We start from the raw sequence: 17,313 nt of genomic DNA on the forward strand, positions 1-17,313 counted from the left end.
TAGTATATCTCACTTGATTCAGCCCGAACAAGAAGCCCAGTGTTATCAGGGCTTTCACATGCTAATTATCACAACCCTATTCCAGAAAAAACAACTGGGTCCACTGGATTACCACCCGACAGTGCATTATGCCCCCACCCCAATTCTTCAACAGGGATCCTGCAGGCCACATCAGCCCCCTACCTCATTCTCTCTCCCCCACCCACATCACCCAGCACCATTGCCCCATTCATTTTCTTCTCAGCTGCCCTAGCTCCAACCACCACACTCCCTTTTGTCTGTGCTAAACACACATCTGTATTAAGAGGAAGTCACAGGTGGGGAGTCTCTGGCCAAATGTCAGGTCTCTTTATCTGGCTCTTTTGGACTCTGCCCAGGCCAGGTCCTTCACGGGCCCTGCTCTGCACACTCTTAAGGGGCTCTTGCCTGGCTGGACTGAAATCATGCCTCTTGTTTGCTTGGATGGAGAACTATTGATTCTGTGTAATCAGAAGCTGCTGTGTGTGGCTGGACATTAGTCTATAGTGTAAAGGGAACAGCCAACTGTTTCACCTGGCCCCACCTGCAACTGGTATGCGGCCCTCGGAAGGTTGCTAACAGGCCCTCGGATGTAAAGGAGCAGTGTGTTATCAGCACATTGATGACAACGTACTCCAAAACTCTGGATAACCCAGTTTCATGAGGGATATAAACGAACCTTGGGGAACCCCACACTGAAGGCTCTGTGGGGCCGAAGAATACTCCCCAAGTATCACTTTCTAGAAACAACCATCCAATTAGGACCAGAACCACCTCCAAGCAATGCCACCCACCCCTAGCTCCAACAGCTGCTCCAGAAGTATACCATGGTCGATGGTATTGAAGGCCACTGAGAGGTTGAGGAGAATTAACAGGGACAAATTTACCCTGTCTCTCTCCCAACAGAGGCCATCATACAGGGTAACCAAAGCAGTTTCTGTGCCAAAAACAGCCCAAAGCTACAACTGAAATACATCTAGAAAATCAGATTCCTCCAAGAGCACATGGATCTGGTTCACGGCCACCTGCCCAAGAACCTTGCCCAAGAGGGAGAGACTGACAACTGGCCAGTAGTTACTTTGATTTTCCAAATGTAGGGAGGTCTTCTTGAAGAGTGGTTTTACCATTGCCTCTTTCAACCCCGTCCCACAAGGGGGCATTAATCATCTCCTTGGCCCAGCTAGTTATCCCCTTTCTAATTTTGATGAGCCAAGAGGAGCGTATGTGGTCATCCTGGCCAATCCAGGCATCTTGTCCATATCCTCAAGCCTCAACCAACACTACAGGACCAGACAGTGCTCTGGACACCCCTTGAGATTCGTCTGATGTAAGAGAGGAGTCAAGATGCCAGTGGATACAAGCAGTTTAATCCTCAAAACACTTTGTAAACAACTCACAGTGAGCTACCATCAGTTCTGCCACCTTCGGGCCAGACTCTGAGGCCCCACACAACCCAGAAAAGCTCTGTCAGATGACACAATGAGGATACAATGGAGGCCGTATGTGTTCTTTGCTGCCTTCACTGCCACAAAGTAGGCTTGATGATGAGCCCTCACCAGTGTTCGATTGCATTCAACCAGAGTTTTCCTCTACTCACTTTTGAGCTGTCTGGCTGCTTGTATCCACACCCTAAGCTCTGGAGTGCTATTGCACTGAAGCCCCATACTGGCAGGTGCTCATGTGAGTTTTAATTTAAAACACCTGGCAGGTACTGGGTTCTCAAAAGCTGACATATATCCTTCTTAAAGTGCAGTGCCCAGAACAGGACACAGTACATCAGAGAAGATCCAACCAGCATGGAACAAATGGAAGAACCAAGTCTTGTGACTTGGAAACTCTCGTCCTAGTAACACCCACTAAAACTTCATTAGCCTTTTTCTGCAGCCAGGTCATACTGCATTCAGCATCACAGAAGAACAACCCTGTTTGAATACCACCTGGAAGAGGATTTGCAGCAGCCCTGAGAGTCACCAAAAGCACCAGCGTAAGACGCACGGAAGAGCAGGCCTCTGTTCCGATGTGAAAAATGAGGAGTGCCTCCAAATGGCTTTCCCATCAAGTACTTGTGAACCGCTCTTCATACTGCAGATGGGGGCCCAATAGGTGCAATTCTGAAATGTGTGTCTGTGTCAACTGGGGGCGGGGAGACCTCAATGGAGCCTCCAAAACCACAAGACCACACAGCAGGCTCCTTCGCTTCCCCTTCCTTTTTCTTGGATCCCAGCTGCTGGCAGGGGCTCACCCACTAGATTTTAATTTGTACCTGGCACAACACACACCCTTAGGCATTTTATCACTATTACTATATCAGGCAGGTGAGGAAGGGACCCCAAACACAGTAAGGGAAAAGGGGGGAGTACAGCTTAGAATTTCACCCAATGTACCAGAATGCCTAATGGCCTGGAATTCTCTGCATGGAAATTTATTGGGGGCTTTTTGGCCTCGAAGGCTGATCTCCCCCACCCCTCCTGGTGCACCTGCCAGGCTTCTTCCAGAGCTGAATTCCTGGCACTGCCATCTTCTGGGGATGGTTCCAACATCCCAATCTCGTTTTAAAATGTGCCAGGATTTATTTATTGAGGTGGATAATTCCATCATGCAGCTGGAAAGGGCTTGGAAGGAGGGGTGAAGAGAATCTTATTGATGAGCCAGCCTGGAGTAAACAGAGCTCCCCCAGCTGTTAAAAAAACACAAAATAAATTCTTAAGTTACCCACTGACACCAGCAACAGCTGAGACAGTGATCAACAGTGTTTAATGGTCAGTGAGGCCAGAGAGAACCATCGTTTCAAAATATTCAACGGACTGGGCAGCCCCCAGTTTGGAAAATGTATTTTATTTTTAATAATTTTATTGATTTAAAAAAATTAATGCCCCCTTAACAAAAAATTCTCAAGGTATACTGTGAAAATACACCATAGGAATACACAGTCTGCAGTCTGAAGTGTAGAATATGATTTAACCCAGAACAAACAAAAAATGTCTGGATGTCTGTGAAAATTCAGGATTGTTTTCCTTATTCGTATAATCAATAAAACAGCACCAGCCAGTTATAAATGAGTTTGTGTGTCTCTGTCCTTCAGCTGGTCATATTTTGCTGCTCTTTCAGCCTTTGGTCAACAATGGCTATTGCTAACTGGGCAGTATTTTTACAGATTTGGGTATCACTCTAATAGTCCTCTTCTTCCCCACAAATTTGTCTCACCTCCTTTCACAGCCATTAGCCTAAGGAAAACAGAAATCTATCTTTCACAATAATAAATGGAAAACCCAACTTCAATATAACCGGTGAGGATTCCATTTTCCTAATTCAATAGTGAGATTACCTTACAGAAGCCAGTGGGAAACAGATTTCCCCTCCTGAACCCTGCTGAAGTAGCGCAAGCACCCATCACCAGACCCAGACTTTTCCCCAATGAATCAAGCAGGCCCGAGGTCTGCACATGAAGCTGGGAGATATGGCATCACACCTTGCTAGGAATTTGCAAGCAAACACGGGAGAACGGTCATAGTTCAGAGGCACAGTACACACTTTGCATGCAGAAGGTCTCCAGTGGCACTACTGAGTTAGATAAGCCAATGTTCTGACCCAATATGAGGCAGCTTCAAAACACAAACACACACACACACACACACACACACACACACTTCTAAGCATTAAAACAAACCTCCCAAAAGTATCATACCTCAATATATTGATCTAAATATCAGCTGGGAGCCAACAGAAGGAAAACAGAGCAGTCAGCCACCAGCAATGAAAATGAACACTCCGCCATCTTGACAGAGCATATTGGCAATAGAAGTCCCACGTACGATTCTGTGACATTTGGGGAGCTTTTATAAAGGGAAACCACAATCACACATAATTTTTTTCCCCGTTAAGGATACCCCTTCTGGGCTCCGCTGTGCCCTCACCCAGCCACTCCCGCCCCACTGCCCAGCGGCCCTCTCTGCATACTGATACTTCTGGGAACGAAAGGGTCGCATTGTTGACCCACCTGCTCCCGTTTTCTTTTGGTTGGGTCTCGTCAAATTTCAGCAGCTGCAAGGGCAGGACAATGAGCGCTACTGTTATCTAGGCGGAGGGAATGGATGCAATTTAAGATGGAATAAAATAAAAAATGGCACGGATTTCAACGGCTGCACTCGCCTCACACGTGTTCAGAATGTACGGTACGTGCGCCTAACTGGGTGCAGAAAAATAAGCCAATTTTCTTTCTTTCTTTTTTAAAGAAAGTATCTTCTTGGAAAATGCTGGAGAATGCCACAAACGCTAATGCTTTTCGGTCAAGATCACATGCATTAAACTTAATCTGTCACCCTTCACACACTTCGAGAAATCTTCCAGAAATCAACCATATAAACCAATGTTTAACGACCAACATCTGTTGGCTGGAAAATCTCTCTCTGGCTACACATTCGTGAGGATGCTTCATTAAAGACCATGCAGTTGTTGACCAAGATGAGGTGGGAGACTTGTGTGAAATTGGACAAATCGACTGCCCATCTACTGTCTCCCCTGGCGGGTCATTAGCCCCCAGGGTGTAATTTGGGAAACATTCTGCAGAACGCATGAAAGAATCCGCATTACCAATATAGAATGCATTGCAAACGGAAAGCTATTCAGTCCACACACACACATTCACACACAGAAATTTAAGACATGCACACTTACTATGGAGTATGCCCCACTGAACATAATGGGACAATACTCCCAAGCAAGCTTGTAAAGCATTGCACAGTTTTGGGGGGAAAGCACACACAACACAGATTTATGGGGGAATGGGTAATGTTCCTTATGTTCTGCAATAAAAAATTACCAGGACAATGTACAATTGTGTGATGTGTTTGATCTATCATAATCTTATAAATATTATTCACATTTCTCTGTTGTAAAATAAATAAACAAATAAAGCAAGCAAGCTGGCAGCAGAAAAATAATTTTACAGACTGGTACAAGTAGCTTCATTAAAGGAATGAAAAATAAAAAACAAAGCTTTGGAATGTGAACTAGAAACCACCTTTTATATTCCTAAGGATGAATTGAGGTTTAGTTTTGGCTATATTAAATTTGTACATCGCTTCCCGCTCAGTGTAAGAAACTCCGATATATAAGCTAGTCACCAAATGGCTCCTGAAACCAGGGTTAAAGGTAAAGGTAAAGGTACTCCTGCCCGTACGGGCCAGTCTTGCCAGACTCTAGGGTTGTGCGCCCATCTCACTCAAGAGGCCAGGGGCCAGCGCTGTCCGCAGACACTTCCGGGTCACGTGGCCAGCGTGACATCGCTGCTCTGGTGAGCCAGAGCCGCACACGGAAACGCCGTTTACCTTCCCGCTAGTAAGCGGTCCCTATTTATCTACTTGCACCCGGGAGTGCTTTCGAACTGCTAGGTTGGCAGGGGCTGGGACAAAACAACGGGAGCGCACCCCGCCGTGGGGATTCGAACCACCGACCTTTCGATTGGCAAGCCCTAGGCGCTGAGGCTTTTACCCACAGCGCCACCCGCGTCCCTTGAAACCAGGGTTACAGTCACCAAAATAGAATGTCTAGTTGCCATTTGGAGCCAGATGGCTCAAAAGTCATATTTTTCAATACGATTTTTTGGTTGCTGAAATTTTACTGATTGTACTGATTGTGCAGATAAAATGTCATGGATAGAATTCTAAAAGATGTGTTGCTAATGTGTGGAAAGAGGCATGATCCAAGGATTCCCAGACATGCGCGTCCAGATGACGGAGGCGTCATGCACCATCCTGGCACCGGGGCATCTTCACTTGGTTGCAGTAAACACTGCTTATGAAAAGCCCCCTCCCCACATGATGATATCTATATCCACTGTAGATTTAGTTGCTTAGTATGTCTGTTAAAGATTAGGATGCTCAGAAAAACACACTCCCTTTCAGCGTTCATTAAAACAAGAGTCTTGCTGTTTATGCAGACAAATACACCTTTCTGAACATTGTTATTTATTTTTAAAGCACTGAATATCTCTTTCTGCCTCCTCTTCTACTTCTTCAATAGTCTAGCAGACGTCACGCCACAATAAATTCATCACACCTTCACGGCGCCACAAAACTCAGCCCTCTCTCCCCCCCCCCAACCATATTTTTTTAAGCAAACCCTTGAACAAGTTATAAGCCCGGTTTGCTTTCGAGGTCAAGCCTACGGAAGATAGTACAGGGATCCCAGTCAAGAGAAACCTTTCTCCAACCGTTCCACAAACAGAAAAGGAACGGCAAGAAAAGCTTCCATTTAAAAAGGGGGGGGGAGGAAACCACCCGTAATTCTGAAGGGAGCCGCAAATCGTAATGGGACGTAGGGTCATTCCGTTTTATGGCGCGACTTCGTTTATGAAAGAAGAAAACTTGAGAATCAAAAGGCCCATCCATCAAGTCCACTTGACAAGGAAATAGCTGAAGAGTTGAAGGTGGTCAGGGGACCATTTCACCGCAACACCTAAAGAGAAATTTCCCAGCGGAGAGAGTGGTTAAGAGTCTCTCAATCTAAGCTCCAAATTCATTGGCACCACAGCCTTCTAAAGTTACTCTTCTCAGCCCCACAAGCATCTCAGCCCCACCCCACCCCCCAAAAAAACAGTTCCTCCACTTCTTTCCTCTACTCCACATCACCAGATTCATAGAAGAGGGCTTTTTAAAAAGGTCACTCATCAAGTTGTTCAGACCTCAGTCAAGCATCACCAAATATATCCTCTCACATGCCCAGAGGCTTAAAAAGCTAACACTTTTGGGTTATGGTGTCAGCTTCAAGCCAGTGTTTCTAGGGTTCCCTCTGGCATGAGGGGATACCCTAGACCCCTCCCCAGAATTTTCAGCTTTTATTTAAGTGCAGGCACAAAAAACAAGTCATTGCAACCTTTCTTTATAGGGGAGTCCCAATTAAGCAATTCATTTTAATATTGCTTCTGCTTAGCATTGTACTGGCTTCTGGTCTGTAACCTAGAGAGTCATCACCAATTAGATGGACCAGTGGTCTGACACTGTATAAGACACCTTCCTAACATCCTACTTGTATAAGCCAGCTATTCAGAACCATGAGGACTGGAATCTCACTTTATATTTAGGGGAAGGACTGTAGTTTGTGGTAGAGCACCTGCTTTGCATTCAGAAGGTCCCAGGTTCAATCCTCGTCATCTCCAAGTGAGAGTAGGAAAGCCTCCCTGCAAAAAACCATGGAGAGCTGCTGCCAGTTAGTGTAGACAATACCAAGCTATATGGGCCAATGGTCTGATTCTATATAAGGCAGCTTCCTAAGTTCTTGTGCTGGGCAATGATCTCAGGGTAGAAGGAGAAATCAGGGTGCTATAAATTTACAGGAGGGAGGGTGACAGAAGAAAGACCCTGTCCAAAGGCAGACTTCTGTAAAGGCTTAACTCACCCCCACCCCTTTTTCAGAAGCATCCAGGAGTTGAAAAACATTATCAACAACTTCAGGGTCTTTTTTTAAAAAAAGGGAAAAAAAGTATATGTGGCACAGGGGGAAACAGAAAGAATTTAGCACAAAACTTTTAAAAGCTCCCAATTACTCTCCAGGGTAGTCATTAGAAACTACTTAGGTGACAGGAAGGCGATATCTAAGTTAATGCAGCAATAAATTAGCTCTCTTCTACCCCTCCACCCCCTCCACCCATCCTCCCTTCCCCTCGTCGTTTTGGAGCAAAGCTGCAAGTGACAGAGAAATCAGTGGGGAAGATTTTAATTCTTTTTTTTTTTATGCTTAAAAGTTAATGGATGTCCTGTTTCCAGTTCCGTAGGTGGATGTCATTCTGAGAGATCACTGTGTTATCACATTTAATTAGATCCATCTTAAGGCATTTGAAATAATTTTGATATGCACAGTGAAGTGCAGGAGGTTCTCTGAAGCCCCAGTGCAATGGGGCAGTCAGTCAGTGATGGGCTACACATCCCGGAGCCCCTTGGAATATTGGCCTGTCATTGGTAGTTAGTGGGAGACTTCCCAGGATCCAGGATTCCATGGCCAGGTTCAAATGCAATGCTGCCAGTCCAACAAACTATAGTTTGCTTATGCACATGTGAAGTAAGCTCCTGTGTAAGGTAAAGGGACCCCTGTCCATTAGGTCCAGTCGTGACCGACTCTGGGGTTGCGGCGCTCATCTCGCTTTATTGGCCGAGGGAGCTGGCGTACAGCTTCCGGGTCATGTGGCCAGCAGGACTAAGCCGCTTCTGGCGAACCAGAGCAGCGCACGGAAATGCCGTTTACCTTCCCGCCGGAGTGGTACCTATTTATCTACTTGCACTTTGACTTGCTTTTGAACTGCTAGGTGGGCAGGAGCAGGGACCAAGCAATGGGAGCTCACCCCGTCGTGGGGATTCGAACCGCCAGCCTTTTGATCAGCAAGTCCTAGGCTCTGTGGTTTAACCCACAGCGCCACCCACATCCCACCAAGCTCCTGTGTAGCCTTCCCCAAATACTTCCTGTTTGCTAAAGAAGAGCTTCTTGTGATGCTTATACTGGGAAACTGTGGTCTGACTGCTCCCTACAAAACCCAGATCAAAAGTTTTGGGGAAACCTTTGCACTCTCGAGGGCCACATTCTATTGAAGGCAATCTGTTGGGGGCCGCATGCTGGCAGTGGGCAGAGCAGACCTTTCTCTCTGCCACTTCCTTCCTTGTCTGTTTCTGATGCCCCCTTCTCACCCTCTTGGTCTGAAGGAGGTCTGGGTCTGGTCAAAGCATGGATAGGTGGCCACCTAGGGATCACACATATGTTGCCCTTGGGTTCCATGAAGGAGAAATGTTGGGGTGTAAATGTCAGGAAATAAGTATTTAATGTCCAACGGCCACTTGGGAATCTTTTTTCTTCCCCCATCCTCACAAGAGCTCTGAGAGGAATGCCAGCATTAATTCTGTAATGATAGTGATGCTTTCTTAGATGGAAGCTAACCAAAGCCTGGGCAACAGAGGTCGACTTGCTCCCCAGCCGTGCACCCCAGGTGCCCTACACACAAATGCAACACAAAACCACACCCGCTTTCAGCACATTCATGCAAAACGTTCCAATTCACATACTTTATTCTGATCCGTAAATAATTCCAGATGTTTTATGGATCGCAGCATCCCACTCTCTTGCCACCAGAATCAAGAGTATATACACAAGCTATCCTCTCTGCCTGGTCTTAGCAATTTCTGCTATATATAAATTATTCCATACGTATTATGTACCTATATAAAGCTACGGAGTGGGGGGGTTTTTTTTTGGTTGGCTCTGCAGAAGAACCACAAAGCCCCTCGGGGGTTGGGGGGAGGGATGCAGGAAGCCAACATTCATTATTAGCAAATCTGAAAGCCATGCAAAGTTCGGGATGAATAATTACACCATGAAAGAGCTCCACTTTCCAATTATCTTGCCCACGCCGATCTCTTTGAAGTTGATTATGTAAGCCAGCACCAGATAATGACGTTTTCTGGTGAATTTCATAACGGGAGGTACGCACAGATTGCATGAAATTGTAACGGGGACAGGATAATGAATACAAGTGATCATTTGTGTAAAGCATCCAAAATGTGTAAGGGGGGGGGAGTTAAGGATGGGTCCTAGACATGATGGCTTTTGTGGCAGAAATTGCAAGACGCATAATCCCAGTTCGGGAAAATACATATGGATGATAAATGTGCAACTGATAACTGTGTAGAACCTGTAGCCCTACAGATGTTGCTGAACTGAGTAAGAACATAAGAAGCGCTTGCTGGATCAGGCCAATGGCCCATCTAGTCCAGTGTCCTATTCTCACAGTGGCCAACCAGATGCCTGTGGGAAACTGACAAGCAGGACCGGAACACAAGAGCACTCACCCATCCTGTGGCTTCTATTCAGAAACATTTATTGCCTACGAACATAGAGGAAGAGCATAGTCACTGCAGCTAGCAGCCATTGATACCCTTATCCTCCATGAATTTGTCCAATCCTCTTTTAAAACCATGCAAGTTGGTGGCCTCCCATAGCAGCAAGTCCTATAATTTAACTATGTGCTACGTGACAAATGATTTTCTTTTTGTCTTTCCTGAATCTTCCAACATTCAGCTTCATTCGATGTCTGCGGGTTCTGGTGTTATGAGAGAGAGGGGAAACATTTCTCCTTGCCACACATAATTTTATATACTCCTGTAAAATTATACAGTTTTCTCTAAACTAAAGTAAAAACAGTCCCCAAAGCTGCAGCATTTCTTCATAGGCCATCTAGTCATGCTGGCTGGGGCTGATGGGAGTTGTAGTTCATAGAATCACAGAATCATGGAATTGTAGAGTTGAAAGGGATCCTGAGAATCATCCGGTCCAACTTCTGCAATGCAGGAATCACAACGAAATAATCCCTGACAGATATCCACCCCACTTCTTTTTTAAAACTTCCAGTGAAGGCAGGTCCACCACCTTCCGATTCCATGGTCAGACTGCTCTTACTATCATCAGAATGTTCTCCCTAACGTTTAGGCTCAAGCTCCTTTCTTGTCATTTCAATCCACTGGTTTGGATCTTACCCTTTGGAGCAGCAGAAAATAAGCTTGCTCCATCTTCCATGTGACAGCTCTTTAGATATCTGAAGATATCTAGCCACCAAACTTGCTCTATGTCATTTCCATGGCACCAGAATGGATCTACTCAGGGGGAAACTGCCGTTGGCTGAGTCTGAGTGACAAAAGAGAATGTAAATTAAAATAACCAAAGCAGAGACTTCCAACTTTGCATGAGTAGTTAATCTTCTGTGAAAGGGGGGACTTGTACTTCCCCATGAGAAGAGTATCTGGTGGAACTTTGCTAAACACGGAAAGGCTCTGCATACCTAGGAAGCTGCCTTCTACCAAGTCAGATCATTGGTCCAACAAGCTCAGTACTTGTCTACACTGACTGGCAACAGCTCTCCAGGATTTCAGACTGGGGACAGACCTCACCATCCCTGGAGATGCCAAGGATTGAACCAGAAGCACTGTGCATGGGAAACAAATGCTCTACCACAGAGCTACAGTCCTTCCCCAGGCTGAGCATGTTGCTACATGAGGGGTAAAGTGACACCAGTGGTCTAAACCACTGAACCTCTTGGGGTTGCCGATCGGAAGGCTGGCAGTTCAAATCCATGTGACGAAGTGAGCTCCTGTTGCTCTGGCCCAGCTCCTGCCAACCTAGCAGCTCGAAAGCATGCCAGTGCAAGTAGATCAATAGGTACTGCTGCAGCGGGAAGGTAAATGGTGTTTCCATGTGCTCTGGCACTTGTCATGGTCCTCCATGCGCCAATAGCGGTTTAGTCATGCTGGCCACGTGACCTGGAAAACTGTCTGTGGACAAACGCTGGCTCCCTCAGCCTGAAAAGTGAGATGAGTGCCACACCCCATAGTCCCCTTTCACTGGACTTAACTGTCCAGACGTCCTTTACCTTGTTACAGTTTTACATGAGGGGTTGGCTGCTTTGGTCAAAGAACATTCCTTTCTCCAAAATCTGGGGGGGGGGGGGAATAAAAAATTAGAGCAACTCTGCCTGCCCTGCTCCCAGCTCCTTGCCAAGGAACAAAAAGGTGAGCTTCTGCTTAGCCTATCTCCCTGATTCCCAAGAGCTGCAAAAAGATTTTAAAATCAGCCATGAACTGTTATTCTGCTTGCTTCAGCGTGTGCTTTTTTCCCTTTTGCTGCTTGGAAAAAAAAGATCCCAGCCATGATCAAAATTACTCATAGGACCTCAACGCCCACATGTTTTAACCTCAGGGAATAAAGAGAACAGAAGGCCGGAAGACCAAGGGAAAAAATTGAGGGTGGTGATGATGGAGGGGGGGAAGAACGATGATCAAACAGCTTGCAAAACCCATCCTAACAAAAGGAGAAGTGCTGTGACTCAAAGGTAGAGGCTTTGCATTCAGAAGGTCCCTGGTTCAATACCCAGCACCTCCAGTTAGGACTAGGAAAATATGCCTGAAATGCTGATAAGCCACTGCCAGTCATTGTAGACCAGGGGTCCTCAAACTAAGGCCAGCAGGCCGGATATGGCCCGCCAGCCTTATAAATCCGGCCCGCCAGCCAAAACACCACGCCAGGTTTACTTCAGCGCACGGGCAATGACTGAGCAGGCGGCGAGGCGTCCGATTGGCTACAGGAAGCTTCTGCAGCCAACTGGAAGCCTCGCCACTCAGTCAGTCAGTCCCCGCGCAGCAATTTAAACTCGGCGTGGCGAGCTGTTTCCATGGAAAAGAACGCAGGCGCGCTTGCTTAGCTCCTTCAGCCCGTGTAGACCAGTACTGAGCCAGATGGAGCAATGCTTTGACTCGGTATAAGGCAGCTTTCCCTGTATCTTATCCCTCCACAGGCCTGGACAAAAGAAGTTGTCCCTTCACCTGCCAACAAAAACCTAACCTCCCTTCACCATGGACCTTGCTAGGCACAGGTACTACTAACAGGGCTTCCCAGCAGCAGTCAAGGAACAGGCAAGTGAATACATGGGGAGATGTCCTTTCAGCTTTCCTATGCGGAAAGGTTAAAATATTGGGGGCTTTTCAGTTTAAAGAAAAGGTGAGGAACAGAAGGCACAAGACAGTGTATAAAATGATGTATGGTGTGGAGAAAGCTGACAGTGAAGCCTTTGCTTTTCTCTTGCAACACTAGAAGCCAACTGGGCCATCCAACGAAGCCAAATGCTGGAAGATTCAAGACAGGCAAAAGGCAGTAGTGATGGCCACCATGTTTGATGGTTTTAAAAGGCTTTCATAGAAATTCATGAAGGAAAAGGCTACCAATGGCTACTAACCATGATGGCTATGTATATCCTCCACTGTCAGAGGCATTATGCCTCAAAATGCCTGTTGCTGGGAATCATAAGGCAGTTGTGCTGGTGGGAGTCCCACAGGGATATCCGAATGGCCGCTGTGACTAGATGGGCCACTGGCCTGATCCAGCAGGGCTCTTCATATGTTCCTATATTTGGGGCCTAAAGTCACATAGGGCTTTAAATTTCATCACAGCTGCCTTAGATTGGGTCCAGAAACCAATATTTGAATCACTTGAGGCCTGAGAAGGAGGAGGAGGAAGAGTTTGAGAAATCACCCTTGTTTTCGGAAACAGAAAATGAGAGGCAGTGTTATACGTAGCCCGTATAAACATTTCTTCTCAAAATCTCATTTCACAGTGGACGGAATGAGGAGGCCTGACCTTCACACCCACTTGAATGACCCTGGAGTTCATTCAGCTTTTGTCACAGTACATGTTAGTACTTGGTCACCATGGCAACCCAACTTCCTCCTCACAGATGGCTTCCATTGCTTAAAACCATACAGGTGTCACCGGTCCGTCCGGAGGAAAACAACCCAAATAATGACCTTGAATGGCTTTACTGGTTTTAAATAAATATGGAAGTGCTTCCTTCAGCGGAAATTGGACCTAGCAACAGAGGCTCTCGAGCATCAATATTACTCCAAATATTTAACATATGGAAGAGTGAATGAAACAATAAATTATAATTCCTAGTCTTTAAAATAATAATAATAAATGAGATATATGCACACTCTTCTGAGCAAATACCAAGGTGAAAAAATACAAAAGTACTGTAATAATACATAATGAAAAATTCAATAAATATTATAATAAAAAGAGATATATGCATACTCCTTGCTATGTCTTTTAATACGAGTTTGCCAAAGTTGCTATTATTATTATTATTATTATTATTATTATTATTATTATTATTACTTTTCCCAAACTGACACACAAATTAGAACACAGATTAAATACAAAAAGGGGAAAACATATTGTGTACAAGGTAACTGTAAAAAGGTAATTAATATAATTAAAACAATATTAACAACTCTATTATGATGATGAAAAACCTAGAGGTAGCTTGAAGATTTACAGCATGAAGTGAGTGTGTGTGTGCGTGTGTTGTCTAAGTAATGTCAAGAACTTAAGATTTGCTGCTGAATATCAGATGAAGGGTCTAATTTGACATTCTATTTGCAATGAATAGCCCAGACAGGGAGCTTGACAGACATGGCAGAAAGGGCAAAAGCTCTACATTGCCCACTATGATACCACTTTAAATGGTCTTGGCTTTTCCCCAAATAATGCTGGGAACTATAGTTTGCTGAGGATGCCAATAGTTACTAAGAGACCCCTATTCCCCTCACAGAGCTATAATTCCGAGGGTGGTTTATCAAATCAATCCCTCTTCCCAGGGGACTAAAAATTATAAAATGCTGGGACAAGTGGGAAGTGTGTGGTGGTGGCACCAGCCATTTGGCCTTAGGGAGGGAATTATAAATTCAAAACAAGGGTGCTGTCCACGGTAGAAAAATAACGTATCTCTACTGAAGAGGCTACACGGAAGGGAAGGGAAGGGAAGGGAAGGGAAGGGAAGGGAAGGGAAGGGAAGGGAAGGGAAGGGGCTCAGTGGCAGAGCATCTGCTTTGCAATGAGAAGGTCCCATGTTCAATCCCTGGCAACCCAAGAGCGCCAATGCTGGTGCAGATATAATACTGAGCTAGATGGATCAATGGCCTAACTGAGCTAGCTGGATCAACACTCTGACTCAGTACAATGCAGCTTCCTGCGTTCTGTACGTTACAGCTTACGTCACACTGAATGGGAATGGCCTGGGTTTCAGGTAGACACCTTTCCCATTATTTCTTCCCTGATCTGCCAGGGATACTTTTGACACGTAACGCCTGTACTCTACCAATGAGCTATGGCCCACCTCAGAGCTGCCAAAACAACAGCCATACATGCATCATTTGGTTCAAGAGTGCTGGAGTTCAGCACAGGTAACAAGAACCTGCACCGACTGTTTTTGAGAAGGCTCTCCTGTATTGTGAGAGATCATATTTGAGCTTCATCTTGCTAGATAGGCACACATGCTCAGGTAAAAAAAAGGGGGGTATATACTGAGAGCAAAACCTACCATTAAAACTATTATTGCAAAGTAGCAGGTGTGATTGCAGCAATTATGCAAACGATTTCAAGGGGCAAAGCACAGCACTGCAAAAAGCAGATGCAAATGGAGGCAGCTGAGAGGGGAAAGCGGCAATGACTTTTGAGATATGTTGCTTCTGAGTGCAATTTGCTCCCCTGTCAGGCAGCCACGGGACAAGTGACCAACCTCATGGTTACAAATTTGCCCATTTGAGGATCTGACCGTCCTTTGCATTTAACGGACAGCCTGTGGCTGTAAGCAGCAGTCTGTCTGCAGACTAATTAGGAACACTTTGGATATAATTTTGAGGTTTTGATTTAAAAGATTTTCCCCCCTTTGTAAAACATAACCATTTCATATCTGAGACATTATAAGCAGCGATAAGTGGGTTCCAATGCCTTCCAGACAGATCTGCCTCAACATTTCGTCATTATTTGTTTCCGGACAAGTTATCAGTTCCGGCTAATCGCACACATGGTTTTGGATGGGGGCGGGGAGCAAGGAAACAGATCCAAAATCTGTTTGCTTTCCCTTCCCACTAAACACTGTTTGCTTTGAATTCTGGTCTCCTTGAGCTCCAAGGAGATTGGCAGGGCAGTTTGTGTTTGTTTGTGCTGAGAGTTTTTCAAATCTGACTTAGTGGCACAAGGGTCCTGCGTAACGTAAATTAAACTCATTCCTGCCATTTCCAAACTTTGTAATTATGTATAGTTACTTAGCTGCGGATACGTGCAGATTGCAGCTAGCAAGAACTTGAAGGCCCTCTGTCGCCTGGGAGAGTTAATTGGTTTAATTATTTTTCCCTGTCCTTTCCCACAATCCCCTGTGACTACAAGTTCAGAAAAACGCTTTTCCTGCTCAGCTGCTCAATAATAGGCACGTTGCACTTTTGAAGAATGGTGCATAATGCAAGGGTGGGGAATCATCAGGTGTGGCTAAGCTACAACTTCCGTCAGTCCTAACCATGCTGGCTGGGGCTGGTAGGAACTGGAGTCCAAAAAATATCTGGAGGACTGCAAGTTATTTATATACCACTTTTTCTTCCAAGGACCTCAAGGTGATGTTAATGGTTCTCATGTAACCCTAAGAGGGAGAGACTGGCCCAAGGTCACCCAGGGTGCTTCGTGGCTGAGTGGGGATTTGAACCCTGGTCTCCTAGGTTTTACTCCAACTCCCTAACCACTATGCCACACTGCCTCCATTAGTGATGATGCTTATGATAATTTTATACCAACATCTCTACTATTATTTATTTCCATTATTACAATCTTCATCATAATGCTTGAACTATACTGAGAAGGTGATAGCAAGTTGCACTGTGGGCTTAATGAAAGGTGGTCTAAAAATAAATAATTAAATATTGTTATACGATAATATTTTACCCAATTTACTAAAAACCACGTGTCTGGTTTACACAACACTGAACCAAAGAAAGCAGGTAAGTGCCCTGATGCTGACATGGCTTTTGGGGGGGAATTTAACAGCCCAAGATACATTCGAATTTGGCCTGGGAGAGGAAAATGCACCCACCCCAATTGCCTATGTACATTTTTTAAATTCCTGTTTAGGTATTATTGGGGGGGGGGGTGGAATGCCCCATGTGGTTTTCCCCAAACAAAAGCTGAACCAGGAATCAGATTTAAATGTTCTTCTCCTGACACAACACAGATGCCTTCGTTGGGGATATTCGATGACCCCAAGATACATTAGGAGGCAGTTTAGGGTAAATAAATAAAAAATGTGTCCCAAAATTGCCTGTGTCAGTTTCTTAAGTTTCTGCCTGTAAGGCTTAAAACATGCTTTTGATCTGTGGCTAATTGTTAACTTGACTGCTGATGAGGGGAGGGATAAGGCTTTTGCCCCTGTTCTTTGTTTGATAATTTTGTGTTTTAACAGTTGTTTTTACATTTTGCTTTTATACTTATAAGCCACTTAGAGTACATTATTTGTGGAAGGGGAAAGTGAGACATAAGATCCGGGGTAGGGAATAGCAGCTTCTGCCTGATTTGGAGGCAGAGGTTTAAAAACATGCCAGCCAATTTTTATTTTTATTTTGGGAAGGGTGTTCATATGCAAGTTTGCATTAACGCACAGCAACAAGACAGACCAAGATAATGAGGAACAGCCTCTTATTGCCCCTTATAATTAAATTAAAACCCAAAATGTCATTGTGAACTAAGGTTAGGGAGAGCAAAGGAAACAAAGCTATAAATTAAGCCAGAGGGTATGAATCTCATACCGAAAAAAAATGGCAGCGTTTCGGGTTAAGGCTGAATCTGGAAACAGTTTAGCGGAAAACCTGGCATAGCTGTAGGCCAGGAGAGAAAGAGAGTTAAGAGTCGCTCCGGGCTAATTGCTTCCTTCATGCGGGCTACTCT

General features: G+C 45.1%; 1 protein-coding gene across 4 annotated transcripts in view; it reads right to left on the minus strand.

The window, feature by feature from the left end:
* The window catches only part of LMF1 (lipase maturation factor 1), a 152,538-nt gene that overhangs the window by 112,115 nt on the left and 23,110 nt on the right, over positions 1–17,313 (minus strand). Inside the window, exon 1 of one of the 4 annotated variants that reach the window (XM_083414123.1) lies at positions 10,533–10,587. The exons of the other annotated variants lie outside the window; for them this stretch is intronic. Coding sequence (XP_083270249.1) covers positions 10,533–10,572 — 40 coding nt within the window. The 5' untranslated portion in view covers positions 10,573–10,587. Of the gene's footprint in view, positions 1–10,532; positions 10,588–17,313 lie in introns of those variants that run through there. 4 annotated transcript variants of the gene reach the window in all.

This window comes from Podarcis tiliguerta (assembly GCF_965153285.1).
Source record: "Podarcis tiliguerta genome assembly, chromosome: 14".
Taxonomy (NCBI): Eukaryota; Metazoa; Chordata; class Lepidosauria; order Squamata; family Lacertidae; genus Podarcis; species Podarcis tiliguerta.